This window comes from Pithys albifrons, chromosome 11 (genome assembly GCF_047495875.1).
Source record: "Pithys albifrons albifrons isolate INPA30051 chromosome 11, PitAlb_v1, whole genome shotgun sequence".
In the NCBI taxonomy this organism is placed as follows: domain Eukaryota; kingdom Metazoa; phylum Chordata; class Aves; order Passeriformes; family Thamnophilidae; genus Pithys; species Pithys albifrons.
In genome coordinates, this window is record NC_092468.1 from 25,719,806 (window position 1) to 25,735,021 (window position 15,216).

At 53.2% G+C, this 15,216-nt stretch overlaps 1 protein-coding gene across 3 annotated transcripts in view; it reads right to left on the minus strand.

Moving 5' to 3' along the window:
* Positions 1–1,302: 1,302 nt before the first annotated feature.
* The window catches only part of LEKR1 (leucine, glutamate and lysine rich 1), a 35,713-nt gene continuing 21,799 nt past the window's right edge, over positions 1,303–15,216 (minus strand). For all 3 annotated transcript variants that reach the window (XM_071566791.1, XM_071566790.1, XM_071566792.1), the window contains 7 exons: positions 12,372–12,453; positions 9,201–9,278; positions 8,784–8,987; positions 7,615–7,708; positions 6,287–6,439; positions 5,087–5,386; positions 1,303–3,311 (listed from right to left, as the gene is read on the minus strand). In XM_071566791.1, coding sequence (XP_071422892.1) covers positions 3,012–3,311; positions 5,087–5,386; positions 6,287–6,439; positions 7,615–7,708; positions 8,784–8,987; positions 9,201–9,278; positions 12,372–12,453 — 1,211 coding nt within the window. In that variant the 3' untranslated portion in view covers positions 1,303–3,011. The remainder of the gene's footprint in view (positions 3,312–5,086; positions 5,387–6,286; positions 6,440–7,614; positions 7,709–8,783; positions 8,988–9,200; positions 9,279–12,371; positions 12,454–15,216) is intronic.

Consider the following 15,216-nt stretch of genomic DNA (forward strand, 5'->3'; position numbering starts at 1 on the left):
CAGTCGGGAGCGGGGGCAGCGCCGGGGCCCGAGGAGTTCCCTCCACCGCGGCTCCATCCCCGGCCCCGGGGGCAGCAGAGCAGCCGAAATCCCGGACAGCACTGGGGGGAGCAGAGCAGCAGAAATCCCAGGACTGGGGGCAGCAGAGCAGCAGAAATCCCAGGACTGGGGGGCAGCAGAGCAGCAGAAATCCCAGGACTGGGGGCAGCAGAAATCCCAGGACTGGGAGCAGCAGAGCAGCAGAAATCCCAGGACTGGGGGCAGCAGAAATCCCAGGACTGGGGGCAGCAGAAATCCCAGGACTGGGGGGCAGCAGAGCAGCCGTACCCCAGGACAGCACTGGGGGTCTCTCCCCCGTGTTCTGCTGCCAAGAAAGGGCTGCTCCCTGGACGTGGGAAAAGTGATGGCAAGAGAGGGCAGCGCACGTGTTAGAGGGGCCTGGAGGGCCGGGACGCAGGGAATGGCTTCCCACTGACAGGGGGCAGGGTTGGATGGAATATTGGGAAGGAATTCCTGGCTGGGAGGGTGGGCAGGCCCTGGCACAGGTGCCCAGAGAAGCTGTGGCTGCCCCAGCCCTGGGAGTGTCCCAGGCCAGGCTGGAACAACTTGGGCTATGGAAGGTGTCCCTGCCTGTGGAACAAGATGAGCTTCAAGGTCCCTCCAACCCCAACCATTCTGTGACTCTGTAATTCTGTGAACTTCAAGATACATTAAATGTGTTTTGGGAATAGGAGGCTCCCCAAACCAAACCATTGCCTGTACATTTTTGGGTCTGAGGAACCAGCAAACCTGGGTCTTGTGTGTTCCTGACAGTTGGAAATCAATTGATTTTTAGAAGATATAAAAGTGTACTCAGGGCTTATTGTGAGCTGGGAACAGCTCACAGGGCAATGCCAGATGGTTCTACTTTCCACTACACAAATTATATTTTCAGTGTTAAAATCTCTTCAGCATTAATCTCTGGCAGTGCCCTTTTCATTATCCCATCCTGGTTCAATTGTCCTCTGCTGTGAGGATGAAAACCCCTCATTAGTGCTGAGCATATTAATTTCTAGTGTTTCACACTGTTACAGCTGCATTTGGAGCTTGTTCTTCTTCTTCAGCAGGACACACTGAACCACCTGTAACCACCAAAGATGAAATCCAACACTGAATTTTCATTATATAAATAAGCTCCTTTTTAAACATCTAAAAGCTGTGTGGGGTTTGTCTGAGAAAGGAAATTTCCCCAATCTCATTCTTCTGCTCTTTTTTTTTTGGTATTAAAAACACACAATGCAAAGGAAGTCAGTCTGTCTTTTATTCTGGTTAATATATTTTAATGACACGTGGCACCGACTCTGGCCCCAGTTTCTATTTCATGCACTTTTAAAGCTGCTGAAGAATTAAGATGCTTTTTTCTGCAGTCTCATTTCTTCCTTTGTGGAAAAACTCCACCTGCAAGGCACAGGCTGGATCCCAGATCCTACACACACCTCAGAGCAGGGGCTGTTTGCCATCTCTGACACGTGAGGCACAGCAGCACTTTGGGTTGGGATTTCCCACTGGGAATGACAGCTGGACACACATGGGAAGCACAGGTGAGTGATAATCCAAATTCCTGTTGCAGGAGCAGCAAGATCAGACAAGGGGTTGGGCTCTTTCTGTGGAGAATGTAAAATTTTGGGCAGCTTTCAGTGGACAATTTCCCCCAGGGAGGCCCTGACTGGCTGCTGGACATCCCATTGCTTCCTCTTGTCCTGTCACTTGTTATCTGGGAGAAGAAGCTGCTCCCACCTGGCTCCATCCCCTGGGAGGGTTAATAATGGTGGGGTTGGACTCAAGAGGGATTTGCCATCACCAACTCTCATCCTCCTGCCCAGGGGAGTCAGGCCTGGCACCGTGGCATTAATCCTTTATGGAAAGGTTTAGGACTTGGAGCTACAGTTCCCCATCAGGAAACAACACCAGCTGTGTCAGGGGCAGCCCTTTCCATCAGGGAAGGACAAGACACCTCAGTGCTGTGGGATGTTTTCTCCAAAGGAAGGGCTGGAATGCTGCTCACAGCCACGGGGCAGATTGTTCCAAGCCTGGAGCTTGGCTTAGTATTCCCTCATGGCATGAGCCCTGGAGTGCAAGGTCTCTGACACCACTCCTGCAAGAAATATGCCCTCCAGGAAGCTCAATTTCCTAAAAATCCAGTGATATGATCAGGTGTCCATGTCCTCTGGGGCACTTTGTGCTGCTGCCTTTCATCCCATTACAAAAAAACACTCTGTAAACTTTCCTTGACATTGTGAAATTAATTGAATTGTTTTCAGAAGCCACTAAAAAAGGTTTCCTGACATTTATGTATTTTGCTTATTGCTTAGCAGCAGGAGCTCCAGGTTTCTGGGAGGGAGGGCGAGAAGGGAAATATTTGTTCTCCACTTGGTTTGCATCCAGGGTTTAGACCTTCCCTCATGTTCCAAACATTATCCTGAGTCTGCTCTCCTGGCTTTTTGTGCTGTTCCTCCCTGGCTACAGAGGACAGAAACAGAGAGTTGGTGGATGAGGGCCTGGATTTTAAATCATGGAATCACAGCCTGGCTTGGGCTGGAAGGGACCTTAAAGCTCCTCTCATTCCATTCCCTGCAGGGACACCTTCACTAGACCAAGCTGCTCCAAGCCCTGTCCAGCCTGGATTCTCTGGGGACTGGCCATTATTCCATGGCACAGGGTTGGAACTGGATGAGCTTTAAGGTCCCTTCCAACCTTCTGGGACTCCATGACTTTACTGACACCTCTGAAGATGTGCCCCTCTTGGAGAGCCTCTTCTTTTACTTTTCTCCTCCTGAAATGTAAACAGCACTTCCTTACACAGTTAACAGATTCATGGACAAATAAACATTATTGCATCATAAATAAATAAAAGTTTAACAGAACTTCAGGCGGTAGAAGTGGCTGGATGGCACTGGCAGGGGTTTGCCCTCGGGGTCCCCGAGCCGAGGGTGCTGCGGAGGGCGGGCTGTCCCCCCGGCCGTGCGGGGCTGTCACAGCTGGCTCGGCCGGCGGCTCAGGGCGGGGATGCTCCTGGTGCTGCGGGGCTCGGGGAGGGAGGCGGCGCGGCCTCGGGGGGCGCGGGGCGGGCTGTGCGCGGGGCTGTGCCGGCCCAGGGGGGCCGCCTTGAGCCGCCGGGCCGAGCCGAGGGTGCCGCGGGCGCTGGGGGGGCCCGGGAAGGTCCCGCTGAGCCTCCGCAGCTGCAGCACCTGCTCCCGGGCGCGGCCGAGCGCGGCCGTCAGACCGCAGCGCTCCTCGCACTCCCTGCGCACCGTGTCCTGCAGCAGCGCGTTCTGCAACACAGACACGGACAGGGACAGGGACAGGGACACGGACAGGGACAGGGACACGGACACGGACAGGGACACGGACACAGACACGGACACGGACAGGGACAGGGACAGGGACAGGGACAGGGACAGGGACAGGGACAGGGACACGAACACGGAGAGGGACAGGGACACGGACACGGACACGGACAGGGACACAGACACAGACACGGACAGGGACAGGGACAGGGACACGGACACGGACAGGGACACGGACACAGACACAGACACAGACACGGACAGGGACACGGACAGGGACACGGACAGGGACACGGACACGGACACGGACACGGACACGGACACGGACAGGGACACGGACAGGGACACGGACACGGACACAGAGACACAGACACGGACACGGACAGGGACACGGACACGGACACAGACACACACACAGACACGGACACGGACACGGACAGGGACACGGACACGGACAGGGACAGGGACAGGGACACGGACACGGACACGGACACGGACACAGACACAGAGACACAGACACAGACACAGACACGGACACGGACACGGACACAGCGTGAGTGGCAGGGACACGGCCCCGCTCCCGCAACCCTCCCGCAACCCTCCTGCCCGCCCGGGGCACGCCGGGCACGGGGAGCGCTGGCACTGCCAATCCCGCTGCGCCCTCGGGGGTCAGTGGGAAATGTGAGGGCAGCGCTCGGGAGTCCGCCCTGGTGCCCTGCCCGGCTGGGGCGGCTGGGAATGTTCTCCTGGGAATGTTCTCCTGGGAATGCTGCTACTGGGAATGGTTCTCCCAGGAGTGGTTCTCATGGGAATGGTTCTCCCGGGAATGGCTCTTCTGGGAATGCTGCTCCTGGGAAGGTACAGCAGCGGCTGCAGGTTCAGTGTCACTGCACTCCTGACACTTTCCTACATCACCCTCCCTGGTGGAAGAGCAGGAGCTGTGTGGGATCATGGAATCCTTCGGGCTGCAAAGGCCACCGAGGCCAAGCACTGCCCCAGCTCTGCCAAGGCCACCCCTGCTCCGTGTCCCCATCCCAGGGCAGGGCATGGATGTGACAGACCCACTGCCAACATCACTCCAGATTCACCCACACAGTTCCTGAACCTTTCTCAAGGAAGAAACAGAGCTCAACCCCAGCCCTAACACATTTTGAAGAGTTCCATTTTCACTGTTTGTCAATTTTTTTCCTGCCACTTAATTGCTTTGGACATTCCAGCCTAATCTTATCTCCAGTCCCTGCCTGCACATTTCTCATGGAGCAGCACAGCTCTCTCCTCCCTTCCCACTCTTTTCCAAGCATTCAGCAGATGCTTGTGGTCAGAACATCCATCACTCCAAGCTCTCTTTGCATTTGATTCATTTTCATGCATTCCTGTGCCAGGGAACGTGGCTGGACTGGGGGAGGTGGGACACCAGTTCAGGGGGTGGGAAGTGAGAAATGGCTGTGGCTTCCACCCTAAACACGTGGGGAATTCTTTCCTGTTTGTGGAGCAGAACTGAGGCTACAGGCTAAGAAAGAAATGTTTGAAAAATACACATACTGCTCAATAAAACACAATGAAACACCAGTCCAAGTGCTCCCTGAATTAAAACTTCCCATATTTCATAATCTACTGGATTTATGAAATTATGGTGGACTTGTTATAGAAATCTTTGCATTTCAGTGGGTTTTCTGGTCTGAAATGCAGATACTTTGAATGTCAGAAATCACATGTTTCCAAGTAAAAATAGCCAGGCATTTCCTGGGTCATGTTCCTACCTCCTCCTGCACTTGACTCAAGCTGTGAATCAGCTGTGTCCTCTCCTGGGTTAATTTTTCCAGTTCATCTGACTTGTGCTTCATTTCTTTCCTCAGTTTATCCAGAAAAGATTCATTGTTGCTCTTCTCCATCGTCAGCTGAAACTCAAGTTCACTAATTAGTCTTTTAAGGCTCTGAATTTCCTTCTCCTTGTCTCCATCTTTCTCTGCAAGCTTCATCTGGGCATCCTGGAGCTTCTTCTCAAGGATTTCTGTCTCCATCCTTAAGCTCTTGGTGGCACTGGATATTAACCCTGGGATCTGCAGGAGAGCAGACAAAAACTGTGTTATCTACATTTAGTATTTTTATAGAGAGAGAATTAATATCACACAAATGTTGACTTGAGGAAAAAACCAACAAACTCAAACACAAAAGTCCTCAGAGGGTATCAGAGAGCTGTAATTAATCAGCACTCAGAACAGAGAGATTAATTAGTATGCTCAAGATCAAACAGAGCAATTGAGGTAAAAAAGGGAAAATTTAACTTCTTATTGCAATTCAGTGTTTCTACAGGGTTTAAAAACCATAATCAAATATTTGTCAAGTGAACAAAGCCAAGTGTTATTTTCAGCTCTAAACCACTGTACAATGTCACAGATTTTAAATAACAATGTGGTGTCACCAAGTTCTTTTCCTTTTTTTCCAGATCTCTCAGGAATTGTTTCACATCTCTTGAGAACTAAAGTTACAGGTACAATTTTTCAACTTCTACATAAAACTTGAGAAACTGGAGCTCTGGGAAGAGCCAACCCCAGGTGGTGCCCCCTCCAGCAGAGCCCAGAGGGTGCCAAGGGGTCACCTGGGAAGGGAAAACCACCTGGTGGGTTTGTGGCTCCACATCAGGGTGTGAAACAGTCCCAGGCTCTGAACAAATGGTGATGTCAGATTGCAAATAATTAACAGCTCCAGTCCAGAGACACAGATGGACTCTGAGCAGAGACAACACCAGACAAGAAACAACTTCCACACCACTTCCCTTGGACTGGAATAGTTACTGTTTAGCCTGTCCCATTAACAAAGATCAAACATAGGCCATACATTAAGACTGGGAAGAAATCTTGTATCATCTCCACAGAGGATGGCACATAAGGGAGGTTTTATTCCTTCCCACTGCAGTTCTCAGCAGATTCCTGTGATCTGCTGCCAGGAGCATTGCACACCTTCTTCTGCAGCTCCTCGTGGTCTCGCTGGTACTTTGTGATCAGCTCCTGCTGCTTCTGTCTCTCCAGGTCCAGCTCCACTCTGGCCTCCTCCCTGACCTTCAGCATTGCTTCTTTGTGCCGAGCCTCTCCCTTGGCCAGATCCAGCTCCAGCTGGGAAAGGAGAGGGTTCAGTCACAGCAGCAGCTCAGCCCCAGATGTGTTTCCACAGGGCCATGAAGGGATTGGCAGCCTGAGGTTCTGGGCACTGAGCAGACACCTCTGACCCCCTGGAGCCCAGCCAGGGATGCTCCAGTGCTGCTGGACAGCTCCTGCTCCAGCTCCTGCTCCAGAGCACAGGGGGGCACAGCCCCAGGAGCTCCAGCTCTGAATTGAGGCACTTGGACCTCACACTGAATCCCTGTGAATAGATGGAGTTACAAACCTTGGCTGGCTCCTAAACCAGAGGGTCCTGCTGGAAGGGTTTGCTCTGGAGGGAGAACTCAGCTCAGGATTGGTTGCAAAGGCAGCAAAATGACACACCCCCAAAATCATGGCATGACAAATGGTTTGGGTTGGAAGGGACCTCAAAGCCCACCCAGTGCCACCCCTGCCATGGGCAGGGACACCTCCCACCAGCCCAGGCTGCTCCAAGCCCTGTCCAACCTGGCCTGGGACCCTCCCAGGGCTCCAGGGGCAGCCACAGCTTCTCTGGGCACCTGTGCCAGGGCCTGCCCACCCTCCCAGCCAGGAATGCCTTCCCAATATCCCACCTATTCCTGCCCTCTGGCAGTGGGAACCCATTCCCTGTGTCCTGTCCCTCCATCCCTTGTCCCAAGTCCCTCTCCAGCTCTCCTGGAGCCCCTTTAGGCTCTGGGAGGCCTCAATTAGGTCACCCTGGAGCCTTCTCTTCTCCAGGCTGAAATAGGCCAGAAGCTCAATATTAAAATAAAAAGACATTAACTCCTCCTTATAAACTCATTTTAAATTCCTGCTCTGTCACTCAGCCTTGCCAGGAAACAGCCATTCCCACTGGAAAATTGTCTGCTCCAGGGACCTCACTCAGATGGCCCAAACTCCACATGGACCATCATTAAATTAAGAAGTCCAACACAAATTAGCACCACAAATTGTGTTTTATCAGGTTCTCCTTCCCCAAAATCTGTTGGAAGTACCAGAAATCCAGGGAAGGAGCATTAGAAGAGCCTCTCCAGAACCTCCCAGACACTGTGCCAGTGCCAAGGGTTCAGTGCCCAGCCAGGGCTCAAAGAATGGGGAAACCAAAGGGCAAGAGTTGCAAGTTCTGGGTCAGATATGCCCCAACCAGGGCAGCAGCAGAGGGTCCTCACCTTCTCCCTCCAGTTCTCCTCACTCCTCTTCTTCTCCCTCAGTGCCTCCTGCAGCTGCTCCGTCCTGCTCTGGTGGGAAACCACCATCAGCTCCCTGGAACCACAAGAACTGGGTTGGAGAGATGTGCTGTGCCCACTCTGGTGGCACTCCTGTCCCCCTTGGTCAGCATTCTGTGCCCTGAGGCCCATCAGTGCTGCCCAGGGGCACAGCAGGGATCCCTCCCCAGCACCTGCAGCAGCTCCACATAAAGCAGTTCCTTGCTCTGTGAGTTTTATGTGTCAAAGCAAACACTGCACTGACCTCTCTCCCACCTCAAATGGTGTTTTAATATTCCTTAATTATTTCCCAACTCAGATTTCGAAGAGCACAGAAAAACTTGTAATATTCAAGCCAGAAATTGTATTTAATGAACCCAGAACATTACTATCATTAATTAAAATTGTGGCATGTCTGGAATTCAAACCACTGAGTGCTTTGTGTTGTTAAGTTACTGTTTGTTATGAATTTCAGCCAGGAGAGCTGAAATTCTTGCAGTTTGTGTTATTAGCCATTTGTCCACTATAAAATGCCACAACTATTCCCTGCTCCAGGTTCCTGATATGATCTGGCACTTGGTGAAGGGTAAGGGCAACTTTCCACCAGGTTAGTCTGATCTTGGAGCTTCTCAGCTCTGAACAAAACTGCCATTTTCCCTGGAATTCCTTGTCAGCTGGGGACAATAAAGCCCTGAGCTTCTGGGGGTTGTTTTCCCTGGAATGGGACCTCCATGGAGAGCCTTTGCTGTGGATTTACCACCAAAATCTGTAGTTTGTAATTACCTTGAGTATAATCTACATGCCCAGTTTTCCTCCTGACAACCACAGGCTTGTTGTGACCATTTAAAAATGCCAAGGGGCATCAAGCTGGATTTGAAGGGCTGGAACATTCCCTGTGCCTTTGGTGCAAAGAGCAGCTGGATCAGCTGCCACAAATGGCTGTTTGGGGGTTGATTAAGCTCAAGCTGAAGCCCTGCAAGCCAAGCAGGGCTCTTCCTCTCCTATTTGGAATAGGATTTTTTAAATTTTCCATTCAGGTTCTGTTCATCCTGCAGCAATTACAAACCCAACCCAGTGGATTCCAAACTGTGAGGAGCTGCCAGGGCAGCCCAGCCCAGCCCAGCTGCCACTACCTCTCCTGCTTCAGCACAGCCACCTCCTCCTCTGTTTGGCTCAGCAGAGTTTTCAGGGTCTCCAGTTCACTCTCGGAGCGTCCAGTTCTTCTTTTCAGATCTTCCTCCTTCCTTTCCTTCTCAGCCACTTCCTCCTGTAAATGTTTGCAGACTTGTTGGCAAATGAGAAGGGATTCCTCCTTTTCCTTGAGCTCTTTGGTAAGTCTGCAGATGAAACACAGAAGGATCAGCTTGGAGTGACTCTGTTCTTGTTTAGAGACAGAAAGAAGTTGGACCTGGAAAAGTAAATCCTAGACCAAAAACTATGTGTTTGTTGTGAATGTAAATCTAAAAAATACAAAAAAATTGCATAAAACTGCTTTAAGATCCTGAACCTTTTGCTCAGAAATAGATATTATGAAATATTTCAGCATTTACCTTGACTCAGAAACTCCATTTTCATATTTCATCTTTTTCAGTTCATTTTGACAGACTTCAAGTTCTGTTGATTTCACCCTAAAAAGCATTGAGAAAAAATGTGTTATGCAAAGAAATGAGCCTTTACTGCACAACCTGGGCACCCCTTCTGGGTGTGTTACCCAACTGCATTTCTGGGGCAGTCCAAAGGCCACAAACAGAAAGTTCTCTCAGCTCTAGGTAAGATGTGAATTAATTGGAGTTACTCCCAATGTCATCCCAGCCTGAGCAGGATGTTCCAAATAAGAAGGGAGATCTTGCAACACTGATCAAAGTTTTGAGTGAAAAATGAATCAAATTGAACACACAGCAATTCTGTAGCTAAAAGGGCTGGAACCTTTGCAGGTTTTGTGTCATTATGTCATCATTTCACCAATTAATAACCATGGTTAAGCTTCATATTTACATTTAAACACACATAGAGTATGTTATTTTATGAAATTGTGCCCATGTTGCACTGAAGTTTCAATGCTCCACTTGGAAGGCCCTCCCTGTGTATTTAACCACGTCCATGACATGTTTGTTCCACTCAACCCTCACACTCTCACCCAAACACTTTGTTGCTAAGCATCCCAAATATTTGCCACTGGGTTATGGTCAGCCCCCAAACACTGAACTGGAACCACAGAGCACAGAGCAGAACAGGCTGAAGCCTTTTAAATTCCAGGAAAACATGGGAAAAGAGAGAGGAGAGCTGGTGTGGAGACTGACAGAAGCAGCTCCTCACTCTGGAGGGGAACACTTGGGCTGGGCCTGGGCTGAAGATGGAGCTCTGGGAGCTGCTCCCCTCAGCTGGCTCTGACAGGGAGCTGCTGACAGTCTGTTGGAGATGACATTCTCCTGGTGATGACACTCTAGATTTGATGGCAGTCTATTTGTGATGGCAGTCTGGTTTTGCTCTGTTCATTTAGGTTTTGCTCATTCTTAATTAAAACCACAGGCACAACACAGTGACATCCCAGCTGGGGCAGGACCTTGATGTGTGGGGGGCAAAGTCACAGCAAATCTACACTCGGGGGCAGATCAGGAAAGAAATTGTAGTCACTGATTAAATACTCAGGTTTGTGATTAGTTTTATTGCAATAAACTCCTCCCTCCCAAACACACAATGTAAAATCACAGAATCCCACACTGGGTTGGGTTGGAAAGGACCTCAAAGCCCACCCAGTGCCACCCCTGCCATGGGCAGGGACACCTCCCACCAGCCCAGGGTGCTCCAACCTGGCCTTAGACACTCCCAGGGATCCAGGGGCAGCCACAGCTTCTCTGGGCACCTGTGCCAGGGCCTGCCCACCCTCCTAGCCAGGAATTCCTTCCCAACGTCCCACCTGCCCCTGCCCCCTGTGCTGTTACTACATTCCCTTGTGGAAACACCACTTCCCACCCACATTTTCAGTGCTGAAGCCACAACATTCCCCCATGGACCCTCCCCCATGTGCTGATGGAGCTTCAGCTCGGGCTGCCCTGCCCTGCCCTGCCCTGCCCTGCCCTGCCCTCCCTGCCCTGCCCTGCCCTGCCCTGCCCTCCCTGCCCTCCCTGCCCTGCCCTGCCCTCCCTGCCCTGCTCTCCCTGCCCTGCCCTGCCCTCCCTGCCCTCCCTGCCCTCCCTGCCCTGCCCTCCCTGCCCTGCCCTCCCTGTCCTCCCTGCCCTGCCCTGCCCTGCCCTGCCCTCCCTGTCCTCCCTGCCCTGCCCTGCCCTGCCCTCCCTGCCCTCCCTTCCCTCCCTGCCCTGCCCTCCCTTCCCTCCCTGCCCTGCCCTGCCCTGCCCTGCCCTCCCTGTCCTGCCCTGCCCTGCCCTGCCCTCCCTGCCCTCCCTGCCCTGCCTGCCCTGCCCTCCCTTCCCTCCCTGCCCTGCCCTGCCCTCCCTGCCCTGCCCTGCCCTGCCCTGCCCTGCCCTCCCTGCCCTGCCCTGCCCTGCCCTCCCTGCCCTCCCTGCCCTGCCCTCCCTGCCTTGCCCTCCCTGCCCTCCCCTGCCCTCCCTTCCCTCCCTGCCCTGCCCTGCCCTCCCTGCCCTGCCCTGCCCTGCCCTGCCCTGCTCTCCCTGCCCTGCCCTGCCCTCCCTGCCCTGCCCTGCCCTGCCCTCCCTGCCCTGCCCTCCCTGCCCTCCCTGCCCTGCCCTGCCCTGCCCTCCCTGCCCTCCCTGCCTTGCCCTCCCTGCCCTCCCCTGCCCTCCCTGCCCTCCCTGCCCTGCCCTCCCTGCCCTCCCCTCCCTGCCCTCCCCTGCCCTCCCTTCCCTCCCTGCCCTGCCCTGCCCTCCCTGCCCTGCCCTGCCCTGCCCTGCCCTGCCCTGCCCTGCTCTCCCTGCCCTGCCCTGCCCTCCCTGCCCTGCCCTCCCTGCCCTCCCTGCCCTCCCTGCCCTGCCCTGCCCTCCCTGCCCTGCCCTGCCCTGCCCTGCTCTCCCTGCCCTGCCCTGCCCTCCCTGCCCTGCCCTGCCCTGCCCTCCCTGCCCTGCCCTCCCTGCCCTCCCTGCCCTGCCCTGCCCTGCCCTCCCTGCCCTCCCTGCCTTGCCCTCCCTGCCCTCCCCTGCCCTCCCTGCCCTCCCCTCCCTGCCCTCCCCTGCCCTCCCTTCCCTCCCTGCCCTGCCCTGCCCTCCCTGCCCTGCCCTGCCCTGCCCTGCCCTGCCCTGCCCTGCTCTCCCTGCCCTGCCCTGCCCTCCCTGCCCTGCCCTCCCTGCCCTCCCTGCCCTGCCCTGCCCTCCCTGCCCTCCCTGCCCTCCCCTGCCCTCCCTGCTCTCCCTGCCCTGCCCTGCCCTCCCTGCCCTGCCCTCCCTGCCCTCCCTGCCCTGCCCTGCCCTCCCTGCCCTCCCTGCCCTCCCCTGCCCTCCCTGCCCTGCCCTGCCCTCCCTGCCCTGCCCTCCCTGCCCTCCCTGCCCTGCCTGCCCTGCCCTCTCTGCCCTCCCTGCCCTCCCTGCCCTCCCCTCCCTGCCCTCCCTGCCCTCCCTGCCCCATCACTCCCACTGCAGGAGGGCAGCTCTGCTCCCACAGCCCCAGGGGCTTAGAAATAATAACGTGGGGATAAAATCTTTCCTCTGTTGGTCAAAACCTTCTCCAGTGATGGGGACAAGCAGCACTTGCCCAACAGAAGTGGTTTGGGGGTGTGTGCAGTGGGAGAGCACCCAGGGGTGCAGCCTTACAGCAGCAGCTTCTTGTAGTGGTCCAGCTCAGCTGTCACCTTCTGCAGCTGCAGCCCCGTGGTCTCCACCTGGTTTGTCAAATCTGAAAGCAGAAACACAGCTCAGGGCTCCAGTCACACTAAAAGAACTCCCTCCTGCCCACAGTGTGGTGGTTTATGTCCATCTCAGAGCTGTGGCTCCTCACCCCCACCTCCCCCAGGCAGAGCAATGAGCAGTGCCCCAGACCATCCACAGAATCCCAGACTATTCTGAGTTGGGAGGGACCCACAAGGATCACTGAGTCCAACTCTTCAGTCAGTGGCCCACACAGGGGATTGACCCCATGACCTTGGCATTACTACAACCAAGTTTTAACCAGCTGAGCTGATCTCAGAGCCTCTGAGCCTGGGACAGGGACCTCTGGGAGCAGCACAGCCTCAGGAAGTGATTCCACTGCTTCCAAACCACCTAAACCAGTCTGATACTTCAATAATAAATGGCTTTGGGGTTTAGAACTGCAGCTCAAAACACCCTTCCAATTTCTATTTGCACACAAACATTGTCTCTAGAGCAAAAAGGTGGGTTTTGTTTGGGGTTTTTCATGCTACCAGAAAACAACACATTCAACTGCACATAAACATGAAAGGCCTGAAATCAGGTAGTTTGCTTGACTAAGCCCTTGCAAAAAGTCATGGAAGTTGTTTATAGAAGCACCTTCTACAGCACCTGCCACTGATGCCAACACAAATAAACCCTATATTTGTATCACACCTGTGATACCAAGCCCTTGGGTGCTTTGGTTCCCTCCAATCCATGGAAGGCTGAGAACAGCAGGGCTCAAAGGCTGATGGTCATGTGTGGCCACAGAAAGAGGCCAGAGCAGCTCAGTGCTCCTCAAACCCACTGGGAACCCGCAGTTCATAGTCCTTCACTACCCCTCCCTGTTCCAGTTCTGTGCCTGGAAAACCAACCACATTTTCCCTCCTTTGCCTGGGAATGAACCACAGAACATCCATCCTGCTGTTGAGCCCACTGAGATAAATCACTGGGACTGTCAAACCCGTGTTTGTGGGACACTGTTCTGGCCAAAACTTCCTCTCAGCTGCTGTGAAGGTTTCCCTCAGAGACCCCCCCTGTGCTCCCAGCCCTGCAGCCCCTCTGTCACCCAGCCCTGCCCAGCAGACACTGCTCCAAGCCGAGCTGGTTGGTGGCCCCTTCCCTTCCCTCCGAGTGGGACATCATGGCCACGACATGCAGGACCAACCAGACCTCCCACCGTGCCCCCCGTTTGCTCTGGGTCCTCCCACTGGGCCTTCCCCAGCAATGCACTGCTCTGCACCTTCTTCCAAAGCCAAATAATCCAAATTTCATTTCCTGTCATTCATCCTGACGTTGCCTTGTGGAGCCAACACTCAGAATTCCTGCAGCAAAAGGAGGAATTTGGCTGCAGCTGCCCAGCAGATGTGAGCAGAGCAGTGGGAACAGGCCAGCCCTGCCAGCAGGAACGTGACTGGGGAGCAGATCCAGCCCAGACCTCTGTGCATGGACACCACAGAGTGCAGAGCCCTTGGCTGTGCTCACAGGCTGCACAGAGAACCTTGGCCCAAACATCTGACACCTTTTTAATCTGCTGTTAGAGAAGATCTCTGGCAATCATTAATAACTGTGGTGCTTTTTCCTCTTTCTCCATGTGGGAGTATGGACACAAGTTCTGGAATACAGGAAGAGGAGAGGGATGATGCTTATTTTGGTTCTAGTACTTTGGGTGGTCTCTTCCAGTGCTGGTCCTTCTTTCACTCAAGCTGTTTTCAGAAGTTTTCATATTCACTGAGCAGGGACAGGAGTTTTTCATGAAGGAGTAGATGGATTTAATTACACAGATGGTTTCTGCAAGTCTTCTCCAGGGAGAATTCCCACAAAGTCACCAGGAGCTGGTGAGCAGAAAGTCTGAGGGATCAGACCCACGCCCATGGAGACTAAATAATTGAGAGTTCAATGAACAACAGGCTGGAAATGAGGACACTAATAAGCAGAGTGGTAACACAAATGGAAACTTGTGCTGAAAACTTGCTGAATACAGAAAAATACATTCAAATGACTATGTAAAAATGTTCTCTGGTAATGAAAATAAAGCATATTGCAGAACATGCAAATCCAACAGAAAGCATTCACACTTTGTAATACTGATACTCGCTCTAAAGCCTTCAGAAGAACCACATCTAAAAAGTCGTCAGTCCAAAACCATCTCAGCATCACTGATGTTTAATTTTACTTATTTTTGTGACTCAGAAAGGACCTTACCATAGTCACAAACGTTCCAGTAACCTTTCAGTGAGACTCTGCTGTGACAGAGAGGCCAAGGGGACACAGCACAGAACGTGCACCGAGACATGAAGAACCAAAGCACCAGAACGAAAGCTGGTTTCTGTTTCCTCTTCCTTGGCTGACTTCCCATCAGTGCAGCCCCAAAACCTCAGCACAGAGTCTGCCCAGAGCTGGGTTTCAGGAATTCAGCCACCCAGTTTGCATCCAAGGGCACAGTGCTGAAGGAAGGCTCCAGCTCCTGCTGGGAAATAGCAGCAACTGGTAAAGTTTTCAGTGAAAAATATAAAAACTAAGCAGTAAGCAGCCACTGTGGAAGCCACCAGCTGCCCAGCTAATTCCAAACAGATTCCCAAGCAAGCATGATAGAGCTGTGCAATTATCTACTCCTGCAAAACATACAAAAAACCCCAAGATAATTTCTACAATTTTGGTCTCATCTAACTAAAAGCTCAGTGGTTTAGACACATGTCAGGAGAGGAAGACTATTTGTCTGTACTTAAGACTTTCTAGGGAGGTTCACATGCACAGCTCAAATAGATCA